Source organism: Leptonychotes weddellii, chromosome 1 (genome assembly GCF_054177405.1).
Source record: "Leptonychotes weddellii isolate Sample4059 chromosome 1, ASM5417740v2, whole genome shotgun sequence".
In the NCBI taxonomy this organism is placed as follows: Eukaryota; Metazoa; Chordata; class Mammalia; order Carnivora; family Phocidae; genus Leptonychotes; species Leptonychotes weddellii.
Window position 1 is genome coordinate 731,027 of NC_138369.1, and position 25,219 is coordinate 756,245.

General features: G+C 59.0%; 1 protein-coding gene and 1 long non-coding RNA gene across 5 annotated transcripts in view; one reads left to right on the forward strand and one right to left on the reverse strand.

Moving 5' to 3' along the window:
• Positions 1–13,624: 13,624 nt before the first annotated feature.
• MEX3D (mex-3 RNA binding family member D) lies at positions 13,625–22,582 on the reverse strand. Its single transcript, XM_081826776.1, has 2 exons — positions 21,720–22,582; positions 13,625–15,844 (listed from the first exon to the last, which is right to left on the reverse strand). The coding sequence occupies exons 1-2, from the start codon at positions 22,291–22,293 to the stop codon at positions 14,454–14,456; spliced, it is 1,965 nt and encodes a 654-aa protein (XP_081682902.1). The 5' UTR covers positions 22,294–22,582; the 3' UTR covers positions 13,625–14,453.
• An 80-nt stretch (positions 22,583–22,662) lies between these two features.
• LOC115945089 (uncharacterized) overlaps positions 22,663–25,219 on the forward strand; it is a 5,383-nt gene continuing 2,826 nt past the window's right edge. For all 4 annotated transcript variants that reach the window (XR_014147419.1, XR_014147406.1, XR_014147431.1 and 1 more), the window contains exon 1: positions 22,663–22,707. This is a non-coding gene — a long non-coding RNA (uncharacterized LOC115945089). The remainder of the gene's footprint in view (positions 22,708–25,219) is intronic.

Below are 25,219 nucleotides of genomic sequence, written 5' to 3' on the forward strand. Positions count from 1 at the left end.
CATCGGGAGAGAGGCCACGGGGGGGTGGGGGTGCCTCTCAGACAGAGCGGCAGCACCACGCGGGATCCTTCACAGCCCTGCTGAGGACCCCATGTCCTGCGGGTGCACCTGTCTTCAGGGCGGGGGTGGGGGGAGCTCCCAGTAGGATGTAACTGCCTGGGGCCAGAACCAGAACCCGGGCCTTGGACGCCCTCCAAACAGGGCTTTTCCTTTTCACCGACTATCAATTCCAAAAGTAAAGCATGGATGCCACCTATTTGTGACAAACTGCACATGGACGGAGCCACTCACCTGGTTCTTTCTGTTTACGCACACTTATGTCCCCCTAGAAAGGGAGGCAGCCATCAGTGTGACCTTGCTGTTCCCCCCTGCAACCACAGGCCTGGATGCATTTCTGCACCCGGGTATAAGGGTCTGGTGCAAGGACGGGGTGAAGGGGAGCTGCCGGTCAGGGCCTGGGGAGGAGACAGAGGGAGCCGGTGGATGGGTCAGGGAGGTCACATGCCTTGGTGTGGCCTGATGTGGGAAGAGAAATTGTTTTGTGTAAAAGAGGGGCAGGAACTAGGAGAGCCCTTGGAGAATCTGGGAGGAAGGGAGTGTGGGTGAGAGAGGAGCCGGCAGAGGGAGAGAGCAAACACTGGGCACATACATCCTGGTCTTTCTGTCCTTTTATTGTTATCATTATTGTTATTGATGGAAATTCACGTATCATGCAATTAGCCATTTTAAAGTGCACAACTCAGTGACATTGAGTGTATTCACAATGTTGTGCAACCATCACCTCTATCGAGTTCCAGAACATTCCCTCAGCCCAAAGGAAACTTCACCCCCATCAGCCATCACCCCAACCCTCCCCCAGCCCCCAGCCCCCATGAGCCCCCTTCCTGGCCGCGGACGAGCCTGTTCTGGACGTGTCACCCACGTGGACTCACACCCCACGTGGCCTTCTGTGTCTGGTTCCCTCCCTGAGCGTCGTGGGCTCGGGGTCCGTCCCCGGGGGCTGCGGGTGTGGGCGCCTCGCTCCTGCTCGTGGCGGAGGGACGTGTCCATGCGTGGTGGACGCGTTGTGACTGTGCCCTTCATCTGTTGATAGCATCGTGTTACAAAGGACAGAAACCCCTCCTAACTGTTAGGAGCAACATGAAGGATGGGCTCCTAATGCTGAAATGGTCAGAAGAGACGGTTGCAGGCAAGGCTGGATGTGGGGCTCAGACGAAGGTAGGGTCTCCGTCTGCCCCTCTCTTTTTCTCTTTCTCCATCTCTTGTGCTACCATCTGTGGTTTGGACTTCACTCATTAGCAGGCTCTTGCGGCATGGTGACAAGGTGGTCCTGGCAAAAGTCCCAGGTTGAGGCCTGTTGGCCAGGCCTGAGCTGCATGACCTCTCCCTGCCAGCCGAGGCACCTCGAAGGAGAGAGGGGAGTCCAGGAGAGGGGGAAAGGGATGATGACATCCCGTGGTCATATTGCTTTGCCCTGGTGCATTTCCTCCCAACAGATGGTCTTCTGTGGGCAGCCTCCGAGACGGCCCCCACAGTCCCAGTGTCCTGGTAGTCACACCCTTGTGTAGACCGTCTACAGGGACTAGTGCTGGCCCCGGTAACCAATAGGATGTCAACAGTGACAGTCTGTGGCTTCAGAGGCTCTACCATAAAAGCTGTAGGTTTCTGCTTGGCGGTCTCTGGGGTCGCAGGCTGGGGGGTGGGCTGCACTGCTGTGCCCTGCGGATGCCCAGGTAGTGCTGGGCAGGGGCCCACGGGGCGAGCCTTCTGCCAATAGCCCCTGTGGACAGCCTGCCAGTGGGTCCTCCAGCCCCAGCCGAGCCTTCAGACCTGTCAGCCCCAGCTGGCCCATGTGTTGACCGGGACCTCATGAGACCCCGAGCCGGAACCAGGCAGCCAAACCGCTTCTGAGTTCCTAACCTGCAGAAACGATGAAGGAAAAAGACAAGTGTGTATTGCTGCATCGAGTCACTTGCTTTGGGGCTGATTTGTTACCACCCAGCAACAGCTAACTGGTACACTTGCCAAACATGCAGAGGACCCGCCCCATTTCTGCCCAGACGGCTGTTTCTGGGGAAAAACGACCGAGCGCCCTCAGCGTGTGTACCTGCCCGCTTGGGCAGTGCCCACCTAGAGCACCCGCCCCCACCTGTGTTCCGCCAGTCGCGCCGGCGCAGCAAATAACCCGCCCACACAACGTAGTAATTGCGTGACCTCCCGGGCCAGCTCTTATTCTGTGGGTGAGAACTTCAGGAGGGGACGAGGTGCCCACGCTGCCCCCACGCTGCGAGTTTCTGGAATCTTCTTCAAACAGGGTAACTGTGCACCTCAAGAAATAAAGTCATTAGCCTCCCCTTTGTGGGTGTTTGCAAAGGGTGGAGCTTCAGGAAATGGCAGCCAGTGCATGCCGGGCCGGAGCTTTTTTTCTTTTTTAGAGAAAACCGGGGAGAGCACGGTTAACGGGAGGATGCGGGGAACTTGGCATCCTCCGCGCCCGGCCTGTCTGGACCACGTCCCCATTGGCCTGTGGGGGCGCGTGATGCAACGCCTCCTCCAATCACCAGCAAGCGGGGAGGGGCCAGGCGGCACGGCCGCGCAAGACGTGGTTGGCTGCTGCCGTGGCAACCGTGTGTGACGTCGTAAAGCGTTGCCGGGTCCAGGTCCTAGATGCGGGCATGTGGTTCCCCATCTGCTCCAATTCGTGCAACTCGCCTTGGGGTCGGGGGCTCTCCTCTCCCCACTTAACAGATGAGGACACTGAGGCACATGGGTCACCTCGATATGGAACTGCGGGGAGGAGTGGGTGGCTATAGGCCGGTCCACCCTGCCCCCTTCCCAAACGAGGAAGTTCTAAAATCCCGATGAGGATGCTGAATGAAAACAGGCCAATGCCAACAGATCACACATACCGCAAGATTCTCCTGATACAACATTTTTTTAAATTTGTTAAAGATTTTATTTTATTTATTTATTTGACAGAGAGAGACACAGCGAGAGAGGGAACACAAGCAGGGGAAGTGGGAGAAAGAGAAGCAGGCCTCCCGCTGAGCGGGCAGCCTGATGCGGGGCTCAATCCCAGGAACCCGGGATCACGACCTGAGCCGAAGGCAGACGCCCAAAGACTGAGCCACCCAGGCGCCCCGTGATACCTTTTTGAAATGACAGCTTTTTAGAAATGCAGGATAGACTCATGGTTGCCAAGGGTTATGATAGGGGTGGGTGGGAGGGAGGGATCCCGAATTTCCCCAGCTGGTAACATTGTGGACAATTCAACACACATGCGTGGGTTCGAGTAAAAAGAAAAATGTGAAATTGGAGTAAGGAAGGAGGAGTGTGCGACTCTTGATCTTGGGGTTGTGAGTTTGAGCCCCAGGTTGGGTGTAGAGATTACTTTTAAAAAATTAAAATAGGTGTTCCAAACCAAAATTGTGTGCAGGGAATGGCAAAACAGGGGAAGGGGATTAAGAGGTACAAACTTCCGGTTATAAAGTAAGTCACAGGGGTGAAAAGTACAGCCTAGGGAATATTCAATAATATTGTAATGTTGGGGGCGCCTGGGTGGCTCAGTCGTTAGGCGTCTGCCTTCGGCTCAGGTCATGATCCCGGGGTCCTGGGACCCCGCATCGGGCTTCCTGCTCACCGGGCTGTCTGCTTCTCCCACTCCTTCTGCCCCTCCCCCTGCTTGTGCTCTCTTGCTCTCTCTGTCAAATAAATAAAATCTTAAAAAAAAAGAAATTCATGTTCACAATTTGAGGTTTCTAATGTGTTCTGCTGAGCATCCTTGTCCTGTCGGAATGTGGAGCCCCCGGCGGTGGGCAGGTGCGGGTGGGCCTCCGGCAGGTGCAAGTGCCCGAGATCCGGAGCCACTGGTCGTCTACACAGGTCCTGTGTGTCGCCTCTCCTCTCCTCCCTGCTAGGATTTACACTTGACATTTCCCACACTAAAGAGTTTCATGAATCAAGTATGAGCTGTGTTAGGTGGGACATAGTCCCTCTGAAGGGCTGCTTGGAATAAGCCGGAATTGAGTGTCGGGACACTGTGAGCGGAGGCCTCCCCTCGGGTGGGCTCGTGGGACAGGTTCGGATTTCAGAGCCATTGTGGCCAGATGGGAGTTTACCGAGCCGACCCCGCGGAGGACTGGTCTTCCCTGAGCCCACTGGTCCTGCAGGCGAATCTTCACTGCTGTGTCTTTTGAGGGGGAACCCAGAGCCGGGAACAGAAATGGGGGTGAAGGGGGGACAGAGTGTTCTGATGGTGGGGTGGGTCTGCACCCTGGGGAGACCTTAGAGACACTGTCAGGAGGGGAAAGGGAGTGTCCTGGCATCGAGGGGTGGGGCTGGGATGCTGCTCAGCACCCCCAGTGCCTGGGACCCCCCCAGGCAGTGACTGGCCCCAAATGACCTTGGTGTAGCGGGGAGAGACTCTGTTCTAACAGCTTAGGGAAAAAGAGACAAACCCATAGAGCAGGACATTGCATTCTGTGGTCGTGTCAGGCTGCAGTGACCCCGGACCTCCCCCCCCAGGGCAGAAAACACCAGCCGGAGGTACACCAGGTGTGGGGCACAGTGGGAGTCTCAGCCGTGAGTCCCCCCCCCCACACACACTGTCTTCTCTGCAGCCTCGGCCCATTGGCAGCCACCAGCACCTGCAATAAGCGCATCTGGACCCCGGGTGAATGCAGACCCCACCGCTCCAGGCTGCAGCGAGTCACAGGAGACCATGCTCAGCAAGAAAAACCTCTCCCAGGTACACTGAATCCCGTGACATGGTGAGCTCCACGCTCCACCTGCTTTCCAAGACTGGTATTTCCCCAGTGTCCATCGACAGATGAATGGCTAAGCAAAATGTGTCCATCCATACACTGGAGTGTTATTCAGTCTCAAAAAGAAGGAAATTCTTAAGGGCTGACTTAACTCAATGCCCCAAACCAAATAATCCAATTAAAAATGGGCAGAAGACATGAACAGACACTTCTCCAAAGAAGGCATACAGGGGGCCAACAGACACATGAAAAGATGCTCCACATCACTTGACATCAGGGAAATACAAATCCAAAACCACAACGAGATACCACCTCACACCGGTCAGAACGGCTAAAATTAACAAGTCAGGGAACAACAACTGTTGGCGAGGTTGTGGAGAAAGGGGAACCCTCCTACACTGTTGGTGGGAATGCAAGCTGGTGCAGCCACTCTGGAAAACAGTATGGAAGTTCCCCAAAAAGTTGATAATAAAGCTACCATACGACCCAGCAATTGCACTACTGGGTATTTATCCCCAGAATACAAAAACACCAATTCAAAGGGGCACATGCACCCCAATGTTTACAGCAGCATTATGTACTGTAGCCCCACTGTGGAAAGAGTCCTAATGTCCATCAACTGATGAACGGATAACGGTGATGTTATATATACACAATGGAATATTACTCAGCCATCAAAAAGAATGAAATCTTGCCATTTGCAACAACGTGGATGAACCTAGAGGGCATTATGCTAAGTGAAATAAGTCAGAGAGAGACAAATACCACACGAGCCCACTCATATGTGGTGTCTAAAAAACACCATCAACAAACAGATTCTCAACCACAGAGAACAGAATGGTGGCTGCCAGAGGGCAGATGGGGGATGGGCGAAGCCCACGAGGGGGGTTGAGAGCTACAAACTTGCAGTTATAAAATAATTCATGAAGGGGGCGCCTGGGTGGCTCAGTCGTTAAGCATCTGCCTTCGGCTCAGGTCATGATCCCAGGGTGCTGGGATCGAGTCCCGCATCAGGAGCCCGCCTCTCTCTCTCTGTCTCTGTCTCTTATGAATAAATAAATAAAATCTTAAAAAAAAAAAAGACAGGGTGCCTGGGTGGCTCAGTTGGTTAAGCGACTGCCTTCGGCTCAGGTCATGATCCTGGAGTCCCTGGATCGAGTCCCGCATCGGGCTCCCTGCTCGGCAGGGAGTCTGCTTCTCCCTCTGACCCTCCCCCTCTCGTGCTCTCTCTATCTCATTCTCTCTATCAAATAAATAAATAAAATCTTTAAAAAAAAAAGACATTCTGAATAAAATAATTCATGAAGATCAAAAGTACAGTATAGGGAATATCATCAATAGCATCATAATCATGCCCTATGGTGATGGATGGTGAGTACACCAAGGACATCCTGCCACCTGCCACAACATGGAGGGACCCCGAGGACACCGGGCTCAGCGAGAGGAGCCAGACCCAGAAGGACACATCCCGCAGGACCCCACTCCCAGGAGATCCCCGGAGGAGTCCCGTCCACACAGACAGAGAGGAGAGGGTGGGAGCCAGGACTGGGGCAGGGGGTGGGGAGTCCGTGCTTTGTGGGGACAGAGTCTCCATGTGGGGAGATGGAAAATTCTGGAAATGGAGGGTGGGGGTGGTCACAGGACGGTGTGAGTGTGCTTCACGCCACTGAGCTGTGTGCTTAGAGATGGTGCAGGACCCCACAAGGCCCCACATGACATTCAGTTGTCATGTCTCCTTACGCCCTTATGGGCTGAGACATTTGCTCAGACTTGCCTTGTTTGGGAACTCCTGGGCAGTCGTGGGGAGCACTGGTTGGGTATTTTGTAGGACACCCCTCAATTGAGATTTGCTGTCTTTCTCATGGTTATGGGTTACAAGTCTTGGGGAGGAAAGTCACAGAAGTAAAGAGCCTTTCTGACCCAATCACACCGAAGGTCTGTGCTCTCAGTAGGATGGTTAGGACTGATGTTGACCTTCATCACCTGCCTGAGGTAGTTGAAAACGGTTTCGAGCTCTCAATCCACGGAAATAGGTGAGGTTTTCTCCGCTGACAAATCTCAACTTCTCTTTGCAGACGGGAGAATAATGAGATGTATTCTTTTAAAAGATTTTATTTATGTATTTGAGAGGGTGAGAGAGCGCATGCACAAGCAGGGGGGGCGGCAGAGGGAGAGGGAGAAGCAGGATCCCCACTGAGCAGGGATCCGATGCGGGACCCTATCCCAGGACTCCGCGATCACGACCTGAGCCGCAGGCAGACGCTCCACCCCCTGAGCCACCCAGGCTCCCCAGTGAGATGTACTTTGACAGTCAGACATCTGTCGCCTGGCCGCCTGTGTCCTTCACCATGGGACCTCGTTCTGCCTCCTCACCTGATCGCCTGCCTCCCTCAATCCACCCTCCAAGATACTGGAGGATGGTAAGGACGCCCACCACCACCGAGGAGAAAAACGCTATTTAATTGAAAACAACAACAACAACAAGCCAATGAACTGGAGTGCTTTCTGCTGCTGGGGACGGTGGCAAAATTCTCACGGACAGGGGGTGTTCAGGTTGCCCTGTGTCCCCTCCAACACCGGACTAGGCCAGATCTGGTGTGAGTAAAAGGAAAATCAGTGCTTTGCGGCGCCCTGTCATTTACTCAATCAACAAACATTTTGGGAGCGCCTCCTGTGTGCCGGCGCTGAGCCGCTGGGCCGGGGCCGGTCAGTGGAGAGAGGTGAGAAAGGGAGGCCCGCTTGTGCCCTACGGGAGCCCACAGCCCGGGGCTGAAGGACAATGGTGTCCGCTTAACACAGACGGTGAGGAGCGCCGGGCTCCACGCCGCTGAGGGCAGGGCGTCATGTGCAGTCTCGGCCGCGCGGTGGCGACAGAGGACCGGCTGCTCCGCTCCCACCTGGTGTGGGCGGGGCCCGTACTGGGGCTGGTGCAGGGGGTCCCCCGGGGCAAGTGCGCTGGGGGGCTTTCAGCTTCGTGCCCACCCACTCCTGGTTATGGCAAGAAACAGGCCTCAGTGTGTATCAATAAATTGTGCACTTAACTCTGGTTCATGTTCCCAACCCATGTCCCGTTAGCTTGGCCTCACCTTTACCTGCCAGGCGGAATTTTTTTTTTTTTTTTTAAGATTTTTAAAATTTATTTGCGAGAGAGACAATGAGAGACAGAGAGCATGAGAGGGAGGAGGGTCAGAGGGAGAAGCAGACTCCCTGCCGAGCAGGGAGCCCGATGCGGGACTCAATCCCGGGACTCCAGGATCATGACCTGAGCCGAAGGCAGTCGCTTAACCAACTGAGCCACCCAGGCGCCCTGCCAGGCAGAATTTCAGAGCCAGGGGATAGAGCTCTCCGGTACACGCGTCTCCCTGTGAATCAGTGGATTGCTCTCTCTTCCAGCTCCACTTCTTACCAAATTCAGCAAATAAAGATACGTCCGGTTAAATCTGAATTTCAGGTAAGTAACCAATCATTGTTAGGAAGAAGGAGGTCCCATGCAAAATCTGTGAGATATTAAACAAGATCCGTTGTTTACTGAGGCTCAAATTCACTGGGTGTCCTGTATTTTCAGGGGTGACATGCTTCAGCTCTGGCCACTGGGAGCTCTTTCAGATGGCAGCTCCTGTGTCCCTTGGACTCGCCCTATCCTTGTGGGCTTCTTGAGCATGTACTTACTTCCTGACACCACAAGATGTTTTGGCTCATTTTTTCTTTTTCCCTGTGCAGGCAGGCCATAGGGTCAGCCGTGTCTGCAAGGGTTTGGGGTAACTCTACCCCAGCCATGCGAGTCTCCTGGGAGTACTGCACAACTCACCATAAACTTGGCCGCTTAAACCACTCACACTGACTCTCTGACAATCTGGGTTCAGAAGTCCTAAAACCCCAGCGTGGGCAGGGCTTGTCCCCTCCCAGGGCCCCAGGGAGACCCAGCTCCTGCCTTTTCCTGGCCCGTGGCCCCCCCCTCCATCCTCACCGCCAGCAGTGCGGGGTCTGCCCATCTCTGGGACTCCCACCCTCTGCCTCCCCCTCGTGAGGACCTTGTGAGGACGCCGGGCCCCCTGGGAACCCAGGGTCACCCCCTCCTCCGTGGCCTTTGTTGTTTTAGGGACACTCTGATCAGGACCTCTGCACACACACACTACCACAATTTCTAGGCACTCTGGCCTTCCTGCTTCCCTGGACTAAAAGTATTTCAAAGTTTGCATAGCCAAGTACTTTCCCTAGATGCTTTCCCTTTTTTGTCTGTGGCTATTTAAATTTAATTAAAACAAAATTAAAAGTTTGGTTTCTGAATTGCACAAGCCACATTTCAGATGTCCAATCACTTGGTGCGGCTGGCAGATCTTGTAATGGAGAGTGCAGATCTAGAACATTCCCATCATGGTCCCATTATTAGACGATGCTGGACTGGAACATTCTAGAGTGATGCTGTTCAATGTAGGAGCCGTCAGCCAATGTAGGAGCCATCAGCCATCCACTGAAGGCCAGCAGGGGCTGGTGTGGCTTTCCCCTTGTATAGGGGAGGCTCCAGGGACGAGGCAGGCTGTAGCAAAAATGGGGGCTGCCCTGAAAGACCTGACTGGGGTGGATGAGATGGAAGGAGTTCCAAGGCCATGTTCCAATTAAGCATTTCAACCTTGTATCCTATTAGTTTAACCTGTCCCTCTGACTACTCTTTGTTCCCTGAATGTGACCAGTGATCCCATATCACTTCCAAGTCTTTGCCACACTGTCCCCCCCAGCCAATCAACCCCTCTATCTAACCTTCCCCTGAATTTCCAATTAGAATTCATCTCTCCTCCTCTGAAGTTCTGACTTATCCACGCATCATCCATCCATCATCCATCCATCAACCCATCATCCATCCATCCATCTATCCATCCATCATCCATTACCATCCATCCATCATCCACCCATCCATCATTCACCCATCCATCATTCACTCATCCATCCATCCATCCATCCATCCATCCATCATCCATCCATCCATTATCCACTTATTATCCATCCATCCAACCATCTGTCTGTCCATCATCCATCCATCATCCATCCATCCATCTGTCATCCATCCATCCATTATGCATCCATCCATCATCCATCCATCCTTCCATCATCCATCCATCCATCCATCATCCACCCATCCAACCATCTGTCCGTCCGTCATCCATCCATCCATCCATCCATCTATCCATCATCCACCCATTATCCATCAACCATCCATCCAACCATCTGTCCATCCATCATCCATCCATCCATTACCCATCTATCCATCATCCATCCATCCATCCATCATCCATCCATCCATCATCCATCCATCCATTACCCATCTATCCATCATCCATCCATCCATCCATCCATCATCCACCCATTACCCATCAACCATCCGTCCAACCATCTGTCCGTGCATCCATCCATTCATCATCCATCCATCCATTAACCATCTATCCATCATCTGTCCGTCCATCCATCCATTCATCATCCATCCACCCATTACCCATCTATCCATCATCCATCCATCCATCATCCACCCATCCATCCATCCATCCATCATCCACCCATTAGCCATCATCCATCCATCCAACCATCTGTCCGTCCATCGTCCATCCATCCATCCATCATCCATCCATCCATTACCCATCTATTCATCATCCATCCATCCATCATCCATCCATCATCCATCCATCCATTACCCATCTATCCATCATCCATCCATCCATCCTCCATCATCCATCCATCCATCACCACCCATTATCCATCATCCATCCATCCATCTGTCCATCCATCATCCATCCATCCATTACCCATCCATCCATCCATCATCCACCCATTATCCATCTATCATCCATCCATCCATCCATCCATCATCCATTCACTATCCATCATCTATTCACTATCCATCATCTATTCATACATTCACTCACCATCTACCTATTCATCCATCCACCCAACAAATACTGAGCATCTTCCAGTTTCCAGGCACTGTTTGTTCTTCTCCTGTTCAGTTTGTTGGGATTTTCCTGGCCTCAAAGGGTTATATCTGAATTGATCCCCTCCAGAGTGTATTCAGCTGAGGGCAGAGATGGAGGGTGGGGACTACTACAGACCAGCATTTAACATCTGCCAGGCTTTGTACTCAGCTGCAGATGATTAAGATAAGAAAACTGAGGCCAGGGAGATAACATGCCCAGGGGCATGAAGCAGGAAAGTGGTCGGCCAGGATGGGACTTCGATGTCTGTCTCTAGAGCTCCTGGTTTTCCCTACACATGGTGGGCATGAGGTGACATATCATTCCTGTCCCAGGGACTTGCCAGGGATACACATGGTCATGCAGGTGACATAGCATTCCCACACTGAGCCCACTTTGTGCGTGGCTCAATCTCACAGATGGGAGAACTATGGGCTTATCCTTCATCATCTCCCTGAAATCTGATGAGACCCAGAATAAAGGCCTTCTCAGAAGACACTGGACAAGGGTCACCTCGATGTGCTGAGCCCATGAACCAAGAGAGACGAGTAATAAGGGCAATGGAAACTTGCCTCAGACTTTGGCTTCCCTGAGTGTGTCTAGTTGTGAAGAAGCTAAATGCACAGGGTATTTGCTTTGCTTTTGCTGAGCACCTCTCGCCCCAGGAAATGCTCCCCAGCTCTCTGGCCAGGAATATGGTCTCTGGGGGCGCCTGGGTGGCTCAGTTGGTTGGGCGACTGCCTTCGGCTCAGGTCATGATCCTGGAGTCCCGGGATCGAGTCCCGCATCGGGCTCCCTGCTCGGCGGGAAGTCTGCTTCTCCCTCTGACCCTCCTCCCTCTCATGCTCTCTGTCTCTCATTCTCTCTCTCTCAAATAAAAAAAAAAAAAAAAAAAAGGAATATGGTCTCTGTAGGTGGTTATGAATTTGAGTTACTCCAGCTTACACTGGCTTAAGCAAAACAGGAGAGTTTACTGGCACTCATAGCTGAGAGGTTGGGATGGTCTGCCTTCAGGCACAGCTGGATCCAGGGCCTCAAATGGCCAGCTTGAGAGTCCACCTCTGGCCATCTCTCAGCTTTCCCCAAGGGCACCAGCAACTCTGGCCTCCTGATGATCGGCTTCACAACCCCTCAGTAGGGAGCGAGCACATCCCTCAGACATTTCTGGACCATTCTAAGACAGAATGTCCTCAGATCAGGCCCTCCCCCATTGCATCTTACAGAAACCCCTTGCTTGGACTCCAGCCGCCACCTCCTTCCCAAGGACTTTCAACCCCCTTGATGTCCTGTCTTTCCCTCGACCCCTCAGCCCCTCAAGGGACTGCTTTCTCTTTCTCTTTGTGTCCAAAATGTCAGGGGGGTGGTCTCCACACTCACCTCCACTGCCTCCATAACCTCCTGCAGGGTGAGGGCTATGGTCTAACTTCACCCCAGCTCACCAGGTGCCACGGCAGCCGTGTCCACCCCCCCCCCGCCACTGAACTGTGGGCCAGACCCCAGGTTCCATGTTGCCCACAGACCCGCACTGGTTCCCGTGGCCTGCTGTAACAAATTGCCACAAAGCCGGTGGCTTAAAACAACAGGCATCTGTTCCCCCACTGTTGGCTTCCTCTGGAGGCTCCAGGAGAAGGTCCTCCCTGCCTCTTCCAGCTTCTGGGGGCTCCAGGCGCCGCTGGGCTTGCCTCCATTTTCTCTCTGTGTCTGAGTCTTGAATCCCCCTCTCCAGGTCTTTTATAAGGACACTTGTCATTAGACTTAGGGCCCACCCTCATTTAGGAGGAGCTCACCTCAAGATCCTTAATTATATCTGCAAAGGCCCTTTTTCCGAATAAGGTCCATTCACAGGTTCCGGGGCCATGATTCAACTGCTCCACCCATGATCTTCACCAGAGCTGGAAGTGTGGAGTATCCTCGTTTCACAGATGGGGTAACTCCAGCCAGAGTGGGCTGGAACCCCAGGTATGTGTGGCTCTTTGAGACTCACCCCAGGTCCTGCAGCCTCCAGGGGCTGCTACTCAGCTGGAGAGGCTGACGTGGCCACCACTCACTGTAGACAAGGCCCATGGGGTGCCCCATCCATCTGCCCCCTCCTGTTGCCCCACCTGACCTGTCTTCCTGACCCCCTCGTCTCCTCTTGGAGGCCCTCCCGGTTGCTCCACCATGCCTTCCTAGTTTTCCTAGCAGGCTGTGTTCTGCAGACCCCTCCTCAGTGCCCACTCAAGCCAGCAGCCTATGGGCCCCTGGCTCCCCAGCTTGTCTCTGGAGCAGTCCCATGCCTCCACTCACTCCAGAGCTTTCTTCCCCTCCTTGGGAACTTTGGTGGCACCTGCTGACTGCAGGTGGTTCAACCCATAATCCCACAGACCTGACTCCAGGGCCAACCCCGCCCTGAATTGTCCAGTGGCCCCATGGGCATGGTCCTCTGCTCCCAACTAGACCTGGTGAGGGAGGGAGGGCATGTGTGGTCATCACTCACATGTCCTTCGGAGACTGGGAGGTGTTAGAACCCATCTGGGAGTGGGATTTCCAGACCTCAGTTTCCCATTCTGCACAACGGGACTGGGAGTCCCCTCCCAAACACACCACAGAGCCTGGCACCCCTCCCTCCACAGTGGCCACAGCTGGCCCCATGGTTGTCTGGCCCCTGGAATGTAGGGGACCTGAGCCTCAAGAAAAGGGCAGGTCTGGCTGCACCACCTTCCCCTCCAGACCCAATGCCTCATCTGGAACTAGGCACAGTGCCGGGCTTTTAGAAGAGCCTGGGCTTGGGCATGGGGTATCCTGAGTCCAAATTCCTTTATCTGGAAGATTAGGGGGTGAGGGGGCTAGCTCTGAGCACCCCTCCCCTGGTCCTCCCTCTCCCATGCCCACCCGCCCCACACCACGCCAAGGGCTCACATGTAGTAAAAAGACTTTATTAAGAAGGCTTTGAAGTCAAAAAATAAAACTCTTGATACAATTTTCTGAACCCTTAAGTCAGCTCAGCAAATATATAATCAGTAATTTAGCTGTGTAAGATTAAAGGTCCATTACTTTATTTAAAATAAAATATATTTTAGTTCTTAAAATTTATTCCATAAAGTACATATTTTCCTATAAATTCCCTACATATACACAAGAGGTAAAAAGTAAAAGTTTAAAAAAAACACAATTTAAAAAAATTTAAAAACTGACAAAAGAAACCACAGCAGAAGGGGATTAATAATTAAAAACAAAAAGTTAGAAATTTCTGGTTGGGTCCTCCCCTGCCCCCCCACCCCGCCCCCTCCAGCCTGTCCCGCCCTCCACCGACATACAAAAGGGTAACAGGTTAGCCCCCCCCCCCGAGAGGGAGTAAAAATGTCGCCATTCTCCTGGAGGGGATTCACAGAGGTTGCGGCCACCTCCGAAGCCAGGGCTGTCAAGTCAGAAATCCAAGTCCCAAAGGACAACGGGGAGTTGTAAAAATCGTGTGTGTGTATATATATATATATATTTTTTTTTTTCCTTAAAAAGATCACCCTGGGGGGCGGGGAGTCTTAAATAAAAAGTGCAAGCAGACCTTTTCTCTCTGTTTTATTTTAACCTGTCGACTCAATACTGTTTATTTGTTAAGAACTGAGATGCCGTCGGGCAGCCGTCTCCACGCCTGGGACCAAGTTAAAGCTCGTCTGTGAAGGCTGGCCCCGCCGCCCCCGCCGCGCCGCCCCCTCCGCGCCGCCCCCCGGGCCTGCGGCGGCCAGCCGAGCCGCTAGGAAAAGATATGAATGGCCTGGGTGGCAGGCGTGCGGCAGGCCGGGCACTCGGGCTCGCTCTTGCCGCAGATGCGGACGGCGCAGTCCATGCAGAAGAGGTTGTGGCCGCAGGGCACGAGCGCGGCCATCACCTCGCCCTCGGAGCACACCACGCACTCCCGCGCCAAGGCCGGGGCGGGGGCGGCGGCGGCGGGGGGCGGGGCGGCCGATGACGCGGCCGCTGGCGGCTTGCGGCCGCCCTCGGAGGCGCTGGAGTCCAGGGGGGGACACGCAGAGGCCGAGGAACCGCTGGGTAGCGAGGTGGCCGCGGAGAAGCCGGCGCCGCCGGAGAAGGACGACAGGGTGCCCTGCGCCGGCCGCCAGGCCAGGGCGCCCACCGGGTCCGGGGCGCCGCGGCGGGCCAGCGGGAGCTCCAGGGCCAGGCCCCCGGGCTCGGGCAGCGTGGGCGAGTGGCGCGGCGTGCCGGCCCCGCTGCTGCGCCGGGCGCCCGGGGCGGGTGGCGCGGGGGCCCCGTTGACCGCCGAGCAGCTGCTGAAGGCCGGCAGCGGCGCAGCCCGCTCGAAGGGGGCCCAGATGGTGGCCGCGGCGGGCACGGTCAGGTCCAGCGCCAGGAAGTCGAAGCCGAAGTCACAGTCCTCGGGGGCGGGCGGCCCCGACGGGGCCCCCGGGCCATCCCCGCCGAAGGTGAAGCCCCCGTTGCCCGAGCCTCCGTAGGGGCTGGCAGGGCCCGCATCGGGCACCGGCGGCCCCCCGCGGCCCCCCGCGTAGAAGGCCTCGGGCCCCCCAGGGCCCCCCAGGGTCCCATCCGCGCGGAGGCCGGCTGTGGGCGCGGGGGGCCGCCGCCCAGGGTTGGGGGCCTTGGCCCAGAGGCCGGCGGCCGTTCCGAGCAGGTCCAGACAGACGTCAGTGCCGTTGGCATGGAAGTCACTGTCGGGGCCCGCGTCGGTGAAGGCGCCCGTGCGCAGCGTGATGTGCGCCTCGATCTCCTCGCGCGCCCGGTCCACATTCTCGGGCATGCCCGTCACGGCGAACACGGGCTCCTTGTCGCGCCCGGGCGTCACGATGTACGTGTGCGTCCGCTGCTGGATGCGCTTGATGGTGGCGCCCTTGGGCCCCACCACCAGCCCCACCACGCGGTAGGGCACGCGCACCTGGATGGTGGTCTGTCCCGGCAGGTTGGGCGGACCCTGCGCAGCACCGGGCAGCCCGCCGGCCTTGCTGCGCGTGGCGCGGATCACGGAGAAGTGCTCGGCGGCGGACAGGATCTCACGCTTGGCCATCTCCACGTCCTCCTTGCGGCCAGTCACGATAAACACCGGCTCCTCCCCGCGCACCGGCGTCTTGATGTACGTATTTGTCTTAGCACGCAGAGCCTTGATCTTGCACCCTGGGGTCGTGGGGGGGGGGGAGACACAATGAGGACACGGGCCCCCACTTCTCTGCCCTACCCACCCCGGGCTTTATCAAACACACAGCTCTCCGTTTCCTCTCCGGTCTCAGACTTGGAGGTGGTGGTGGGTTTGGCAAGAAGGCAAGGAGGACCCATTGTGGACTGAAGAGTGAAATTCACGGCCACCTGGTACTTGTGAACAGGACCATATTTGAAAATGTCTTACAGGTGTAATTAGTTAACAGGAGGTTGTTACTGGAGTAGAGTGGCCCTGAATCCAGTGACAGGTGTCCTTCCAGGAGAAGGGACACAAAGACACAGAGCAGACAACCCTGTGAAAACGGAGCCACAGATGGGGACACCAGGTCTGCCGGCCGCCAGAAGCCGGGAAAACTCCACAGCACAGGTGGTCTCCAGAGCCTCTGGAGGGAGCGTGGCCCTGCCGACACCCTGACTTTGTACTCCCGCCCTTGGATCTGGGGGAGCGTTCGTTTCTATGGTTTCCAGACATCCAGTGTGGTAGGTCACTCCTAGGACGCGAATGCACGCCCCTCACACCAACTCCCCAGCCGACGGGCAGGACAGCCCAGGGTCAGACTGTGGAAACGACCTAGGATTTTCTCCTGACCAACTGACCCTCCCCAGCCCAAGGGGAGCCCAGGTCTCCTGCACCCTAACTCAGGTCACCTCCAGAGGCCCTGACGGTGCCCCCCATCTGAGGGGACGCTCGTAGACACAGCTCTGTGGTTTGTCACTGGCTGGGCTGGGGCCCTGACCTGGTGGAGGGGATGCAGGGGGATCCGCGTGTGGGGTGGGGTTAGACGCAGGGGCTTCGATGGGGGTGCCGGTCCGCGGGTCTGATACCCCCACCCCCACCCCCAGGGCCTTCTGAGACATCTTGAGTCTGGCCCACGAGTCTGGAAGACGCCCCCCCACCCACCCCCAGCTCTGGGGTGCCTGGAGCAACACAGGGACATTGTTTCTCCGAATACAGAGGCCCGCACAGAGAGAACAGTGTTGCTAACTTCTCCCGGAGCAGAAGATACAAAGTTAGCTGGACCAGCTCGGCTGCTAGGCGGGAGGGAGCACTGGGAGACAGGAGGGGGCGTCTGGGGGTGGGGGGCAGCCTCACCCTGACCCCAAGGACAGCAGCCCCATCCAGGGCTTTGAGCAAAAGCAGAGCCGAGCTCGCGAACTGAGGTCAGAAAGCCCCAGGGAGGGTGGAGCGTGGGGCACGGCGGCTTCCATTGCATCTCCTGGGCCCTGAGCCGCTGCCCCCGCCCCCCGCCCACCCGGTGTCCTCCCTGTGGGTGGCAGCGTCGTCTCACTGGGCACCCCCCCAAACCCACCCTGACCCGGAGCTGCCTCCCCTTCTGCCGGGTTGGCTCCCTCCCCACTTGGCAGCTGGTGGGAAAGCTTTCAAGTCACAAGTCAGTCCTTCCCTCTCCTGCAGCTCCCCTGCCCTGACCTCACTGCCCCCCCCCCACGACCTTTCCCATCTGCAACCGTGCCTGCACCCCTTCTCTGCATCAAGTTACAGCCCAGCGCCCCTTCTTCCAGGAAGCCCATGTGGACTAGCCTGGGGCCCCTGCACACGCTTCTCAGTTCCTCCTGTGTGACTTCCCTAACTCCCCGAGGCCGGAGGGCTGTAAGAAAGGGCCAGTGTGCTGGGATGACCTGGCCACTCGAAGCCCTGTCCTGCACCTCTGTTTCCTCCCCAGGAAGAGAAGGGCCCAGACCCGGCACCCCAGGCAGGTGCGCTGCCGTCATGACCCTCGAAGGCAATTGGCGGGGGACCCTCACCTCACCTGAAGTGTTCGCTCCCCGCAGGTCCATGTGGGGGACAGGGAGCCAAGGCCAGGAGAAAGGGCGGGGGATGAAACCCAGGGGTGCACCCTTGTTCCCAGTCACATGGAACTGGCCCCCGTCCTGCCCCCTCCCGCAGGGTGGCCCTGGGTGGAGCCTTCCAGGGCCCAGAGGAGACTAATTCACTGACTGCATTTTGGCTGTGATGCCCATCGACCCGAGCCCCACCCATACCCCGACCCTAGGAAGTGGCGGAGTTTGAGAGGGGGTGGGACTGCAGGTCCGGGAAATGGGGGTGGTGAGAGTGAACCGGGCCACACACCTGCCCTGGTGGGGATGAGCCAGAGACGCAACAGTGGGTGAGGTCAGGGGTCAAGCCCCATGCTTGCGGGGAACCCTGAGATTACCACTTATCGCTGGCGACAGGCTGAAAGGCAGACCCCTGGGCCTGGCCACCAGGACTCCAACTCAAGCAGGTGTGCCTGGGAATGGGGCTGACTACCCCCCATTTGGTCAACTCCCTCCTCTCTGCAGCTGGACCCTCCCCTCAAATGGGGGTGCCTTGGGTCCCCATGTGGAGCCTGGTCCCATCACTCATATGACTTCATTCTGGGGTCCTGACCCCCGTGTGCTGGGCACTCAGGAACTCGGGAGCTCCAGGCACTGCCCCCAGGAACCCCACACAGTAACCACGGGCTACACTTATCAACAAAACCTCAAAGCCATGAGGGGGAGCAGAAGGGCTCACCCTTGGAAGGATGCATGCCAGGAGAGGGCTCCTAGCTGAGGGCACAGAGATCTGGATGCAGGACAGGGCTGGGACAAATCCTCACAATAACCACTGCCCCAAACCCAGTGGGGTGCTGTCCCCAAAGCGGGGCCAAACTGGGCTGCAGTCCTGGCTGGGCCACATCACAGCAGGGCGGGCCTGTGGGCACGGAGACCCCCCCACAGACACAGGGAAGGTCTATGCTTGCCAACATAAGGGACCCCCCAACCCAGACTCACAGTGGCTAAATAGGAACACCAGGGCCTGGACCCTGCTGGTGGCCCTGTGGTGTTCCCCAGCTGCCCGAAAAGGCACCCAAGGCCCGCAGGAGGGGGGCCAGGCACAGGGTCAGCGAGGGAGAGCCGTGAGCGCAGCAGGCTTCCCCCAGCTGAGGGGGGGCCAGTCCGAGCGCACCGGCCCTCCCCTGAGAGCAGCAGAGACAGAGGGACCCCAGGTGCCTGCCAGCACAGGCCCACCACCGCCATCCTTCACTCACTTGCTCCTGACCCAGACCTCCAGGCAGCAGGCAGGTGCTCACGACCCCGCCCAGCCCCACACAGACACCCCCAGCAAGGGTGCACGCTAACGGGAGACTCAGGAGGACTGGGCCCAAGGTCACACCCAGGGCAAGTGGGCACCAGCCTCCCAGGTGACCTTGGCGGACACTTTTCGGAGTCTCCACTTTTCCTGTCTGTAAAGTGGGGCCGACTCCCCAATCCTGGAGCTTTGGAAGGTAGGAAGTCCTCTCCTGAGCCACCTCTGTTCCCTGCAGCGCACACAGAGCCAGAGGGACTGAGGTTCAAACCCCAGCCCTGCCGACCCAGTTCTGGCCATGTCCCTGCCTCCTGTGACCAGAAGCTACAGACGACCTTCCCTGAGGGATCTTCTGAGGCTCCCATGCAGGGCACCTTCCCCGCCACTCAGCCTCAGGGAGGAGAGAGAACTCCCAGAGGTTGTAATCACCTATCCTGTGCCCAGGCGGTGTAGGGACCCATTCGAGGATGGAAAAACCAGCTCAGAGAACAGCGAGCGAGCAAGCATCAGGGAAAGGGTAGACCCCAGGTCTGGGGGACTCTGGCCTGCCCTCTAGGGGATGGAGTGGCCCTGGAGTTAGGGTTTGACAGAGGAGTTCACAACAAGCTGTGCCTTCTGCCCCGGTGAGAGCCAGGACGCTTAGAAGGGACAGGCTTGATGTCCAGGAACCCCCAAGGTGGGAGACTGGACGAGTGACCGGAGGAAGGGAGGGGTCAGGATTGGGGCACAAAGAGTTTTCCAGGCTGAGCTTAACACCTGGGTGGGAGAAGATGGGCGCCACAGATGGTCCTAGAGCTGAGAGAGTCAAGGGCTGCCAAAAGGGCCAACCTGTCCTGGCGTTCATGCTTCCCTCCCCAGGACCCCGCACCCACTTACAGGGTGCTACTGTGCACCAGCCCGGGGCTGGGATTAGATCCCTCTTGCTGGAGAATCCTCACAAAAGCGCCCGAGGGAGGTGCTGTGCCCCCATCACAGAGAGGAGATCTCATTTGCCCAGGGTCACAGGGCCAGCCCCGTCTGCACCCCCCACAGCCTGCCTTCCTTTCTACCACCAGCAAGACCCCAGGCTGGCACCCAATAAATGGGTGCCAAAAAAGCACCCCCAGGAGGTCGGGGTGGGGGCTGACCCCCCCAAGCCCGCTCCTCCACAACCAGACACCCTCTGCTTGGCTCCTGCCACCAGTGGGCTGGACTCAGCCTCTCTGAAGGACCCGCGGCTGTCAGAATACGCACAGGAACACGCCCTCCTGCTCCGCACTCCGCCAGCCGGCAGATCAGCCTAGTGCCTCTGGACAACAGCCCCCAGGCTGCCTTTCCACGGCTGTCCCCCTGCCCTGGGCCAGCGTCTGCACGCTACGCACACAGCAGCGGTCCTGTTATACGTCCCAATGCAGGTGCAGGCGACTGGGGCAGGTAAGGGGCTGTGGCAGGTGGAGGAGACCGGTCAGGCCTGGAGTCCTGCTGTGCCTGCTCGTGGGAGGCAGCAGACAGGGCTCAGAGGACCACCTGTCCCCCCTCCCCTGGTCCCAACTCCTGGGCCCTCAGCCCAGCACTACACCTGGCCCTCCCGGTGTCCAGATGGGGGGAGGAGGACATGATCGGCTGCACCTGCACCCAAAGCCAGAGGACTCACTGGCCAAACCACCCCTCCTGCCCAAAACTCTGAGGGCAGTGTCTGGAGCATCCCTGTGGTCCTCCGCACACCCCTCCGGCCGCAAGGTGGCAAAGATGACAAGTCACCTTGCAGTTCAAGCCCCCCCCCCCATCTCTGGCTCCTGTTACTGAGTCCCCAAAGGCCAGCCTGAGTGTCCTGCAGCTCCACCTCAAGCCCCGCCCAGACCCCACCCCAAGTTCTAGAACCTGGCCTCAAGCAGGGAGTGGAGAACAGGGAGGGGCAGGCAGAAGGCAGGGGAAAGTTGGGCCTGGGGGCAGCTGGCTAAAAGGGTAGGTGGGCGTGTGTCCGGAGGAGCACTGCCCACCACCCTCCTGCCTGCCCGCCCTGCAGCTCCAGCTCCAGGGCCAATGAGCTGCGGCCGGCCTGATGTCACCCTGCAAATCTCAGACTGGCTCTCTAACAAAGAGAACAATGGGGCGGCCACAGGGACTCTGACAAAGCTGCTGCCGGACCCCCACAGCCCGGGCCTGCTGGGGGGAGGCTAGGAGCTTGGACCTCAGGAGGGCTTTTACAGCTGGTCCTTAAGCATGTCCCCAAATCCCCGACTCGGGGCTGAGAGCGGGGTGGGGATCCTCTCTCATCCTGTGCTCCCCCCACCCCCAGTAGGGCCCCCAGGCTGACAAGTGGAGATATGCACCCTCTTTGTACGCCAAACTTCTCTCTTGACCCTGCCTGAGCCCCCCTGCCCCGCCCCCGAGCCACCCCCAAGCCTCAGCGAGCCCCGCCCCGTGCCTGCTTCGGGTGTCGATCGCCCACCGCCCAGCCCTGCCCCCTGGTTCTCGGGATGCCAAAGCAGGTGGCCCAGGGCCTGGGCAGAGGCGCCGCACAGAGGGGCTTGACCCGGCTGGAGGCGCCCAGACAAAGGCAGCGGCGGGCCTGAGCGTGGAGGGGAGGAGCGCGGGCTGCGCCCAACTTTCTCGCGCGGCCCGCGGCAGGACAAAGGCGCACAGGCGGCCACCGAGGCCGGGGCCCACGCGGGGCGTGGCCAGCATCTGGCGTCCGGCCTCGAGCTGGGCTGGGGCGGCCCCCTCCCCAGGGCGCGCGACGCGGGGACCCCGGGAGTAGCGCCCCAGACGGCGGCCACTCACCCTGGCGACCCACGATCTCGGCGACGTGCTCGGAGCTGGGCACGGGCACGCACTCGGTCATGTTCACACTCTTCTTGCGGCTGCCGATCACGCTCATCTGCTCGGCCAGCAGCGTCGGAGGGCCCAGGGCCGCGGGGTGGGGCGCGAAGCCGGCGAACACGTCGGGCGGCGACTGCCGGGGAGGCGGCGGCGGCGGCGGCGGGCTCACGTCGGGCTCCAGCAGCGCCAGCGAGGCCGGCGCCACGGCCTCGGCCACCGCGGGCGCGCCCGCCTCCGGCCCGTCGGGGGGCGCGGGCTCCGCCGCCGCCCCGCCGTCCGCGCCGCCCGCCGCCACCGCCGCCGCGCCGTCCCCGCCGCCCGCGGCCGCCCCCTCCTCGTCCGGGCCGCCCGCGCCCCCCAGCCCCAGCCCCGAGAGCTGGTCCAGCGCCAGGCGCAGCGCGGCGGCGGCGGCCGCGTCGTCGGGCGCGGCCTCCTCCTCCGCGCCCTCGGGCAGGGGCGGCGGAGGCGGCGGTGGCGGGGGCCGCGGGCTGGGGTCGCCGCCGCCGCCGTCGGGCTGGCCGGTGGAACCGGGCATGGCGGCGCTAGCGCTCGGGCCCGCGCCCCCGCCTCTCGGCCGCCGGCCGCCCGCGCCGCCGCCGCCGCCGCCCGCGCCGCCGCGCTCCGCCTCTGAGAGCTGGGCCGCCGGCCGCCGGCATCCAGCGGCGGGGCGGGCGCGGCGGGGCGGGGCGGCGGCGCGGGGCTGCTCGGGCCGCGGGCGGCGGGGCGGCGGCGCGACTCTGCTTGCTCCTCGGCGGCGGGGGCTCGGCGGCGGCGGCGGCGGCGCGGACGCTGCTTCCCTCCCGCCCGCCCGCCGCCCTCCTCCGGCCGCCCCGCCCCGCCCCGCCCCGTGACGCGCGCGCGGCCAACAATGGGGCGCAGGCAGGGCGCACGCGCGCGCGGGGCGGGGCGCGATCACGTGGCGGGACGCGGGGCGCGGGCGCGGCCGCAGGTAGGTGCCCGCGGGGGCCCCCGGCGCCGCCCCCCCAACCCTCAGCTCGCGGACCCTCCCGCGGCTCGGGCCCGCGCGCGCCCGGCCCCGGGTGGGCGCCCTGGGGTGGGGGCTGCCCGAGCCCGAGCTTCGGCCACGTGGGCGGAGGAGCTTCCCGGCTTGGGCTGGTTTCCGCCGGCCAGAGGACCCTGTTGGTCCCGGGGCGCCGGGCGCCCTGCCCTGCGTCTCCACCTCCAGAGCCACCCTGCCCCAGCGGCCCTCCCTGCAGCTGCCGTTCGGGGTCTTCTGTTCTCCGCGGTGGGGGAAGGAGCTCTCACACGATGCATGGGCTGGGAGCAGGCTGGACCTCAGCCGGTACGTCTGCCCCTGTCTCCCAGCGGACCCCGGCCCGGGTTCCTTACTGGCTGGGGGACCTGGGGCGGAGGACGCCAGCTGCCTAGGTGGGTGTGTGAGCGGCCTGCCCCTTCTGCCTGCCAGCCCCTCTCCCCCTGACCGGGGAACCCCATCCCCTGCCCCATGTGGCGCCTGAGCCTCCTGTGAGTTTTCCCCACCCGCTCAGACTGCCCTGACAGGTGCCTCTGATTAGGGCCCTCCCGCCTCCCTGCCTTGTTGCCGCTGCCTAAAATGTCTTTCCTGACCCCCCAAGTCACATCCAGCCCAAGATCCTCTCTCAGGGTCCCAGACTTCTCTTTTGTGCACTTGAACACTCGTGAGTCTTAATTACTTCATAATAACTTATGTCTTGTTCCCTCCCCATGGGACCAAGTTCCCAGAGGACCTGGAGGGACCTGCAGATCCGCTGTGCTTTCTGGACACATCCCGGCACACCCTCCTTGTTACCCGGCCACAGGCCTTGTCCCCATCTCCCCCACAGAAATGTCCACTGGTGCTCCAGGCCCAGCTGGCCAGCCTCAGGTCCCCCCTTCGCACCACCCCCAGCACTCACCATCACTGCCTTTTGTCAGGGCCAGGCCTTGGTGCATGCTGATCCCCCTTCCTGGGGCCCCAGCCAGGGCGGAGGCAGGTGGGCTGCACTTTGGGTGAGCTGGAGGAAGGAGAGGGAGAAACAAAAGGGAGCAGGGGGTAAGCGCTGAGAAGGGGGCTCAGGAGGGAGCTGGGGTAGGGAGAAGTCAAAACTGGAGGATAGGGCATCCGAGCCGGGCGAAGGGAAAATAATTTGGTGGTGACATAGCCTGGTCTGCTCCGGGATGCGCTTCTGGAGGTCATGCAGCCACATATATGTGTTCCTCAAAGCACCCCCTGACCCCATCAGTCGCCGTGGAGAGGTCTTCAGATGAGCTGGGTGCCTTTCTGCTCCCAGGCCCCATACACATGTCCCTCCCTCTGGAGGTCTTGGGAGGGGAGGCAGCATCCGCCGATGGAGGAGAAACAAGGACAGAGTGGCCTGGGGGACCCTGCCCCCAGCTGCCGGCCGCCCCCTGGAGACACCAGCGTTCTTGGGGGGCATGCAGGCTCTGCTCACACTGCCAACAGGAAGGTGACGGAGGAAGACAGAACGAGACAGGGCTTGGGAGTTAGCACGGTAGCCGGCATTAAAACTTCAGCAGGAAGTTGGAAGACTCAAGTTGGAGAAATCTAGAAAGTCAGGCAAAAAGACAAGTGAGAACTGGGAGAGAAGGGAGAAAAAACAGAAGAACAGTTCAAGAATCCCAGAGAGAGCAGAGGGGAAATGGAGGGAAGTTGTTCAAGAAATCATAGTAGGGGGTAGCCAGGAGCCCGCAGCTTGTCCTGGGAAGACAAGTTTGTGGAGCTGGGACTCCCGAGTGCTTCCAGGCCATATTCCGAACGATCAGGAAGAAGAAGGCCTGGGTTCCAGGGGAAAGGGATGGCTGACCCCAAGGTCTGAGTCGAGTGGGAGGAAGAATCAAGATGTTTCAGGCCAGCGAGGTCTTCACCAATCAGCTCAGCATCCTGCAGGATGCTCCCCAGCAAGACGAGGGAGGACACAGCACACAGGTGCTGGCCCGGGGAGGCGAGTGGACTGGGATGGTGCCGAGCTGTGTGCAGGGGGTCTGGAGGGTGCGGCTGGGGGACCGGTGAGCCTTTGGCCATGGCCAGCCAGCCATGAGGAGCCAAGACTACTGCCAATTCCAAAAGGAGGCTGTTTGACAACAAGCAGATTAGGAGTCAGAAGAGAGAGGGGAACCGGGCTCCATGGAGTCAGGATGTGCACATGCTAGCCTGTTGGGTGTCTGTCGGGATTGGGCAGGAATGGCCCCGTGGTGGCACACTTTAGGGAGCCTGGGTGGCTCAGTCGGTGAAGTGACTGCCTTCGGCTCAGATCATGATCCCAGGTCCTGCTTCTCCCTCTCCCTCTGCTGCGGCTCCCCCTGCTTGTGTTCCCTCTCTTTTTTTTTTTTTAAGATTTTATTTATTTATTTGACAGAGAGAGACACAGCGAGAGAGGAAACACAAGCAGGGGGAGTGGGAGAGGGAGAAGCAGGCTCCCCGCCGAGCAGGGAGCCCAATGTGGGGCTCGATCCCAGGACCC

Bases quoted from the DNA above. Each gene is read 5' to 3' on its own strand.
- MEX3D (XM_081826776.1), bottom strand. From the start codon at position 22,293: ATGCCCGGTTCCACCGGCCAGCCCGACGGCGGCGGCGGCGACCCCAGC. The intron at 15,845-21,719 runs GTGAGTGGCCGC...CCACGACCCCAG, and splicing joins CGAGATCGTGGGTCGCCAGG to GGTGCAAGATCAAGGCTCTG.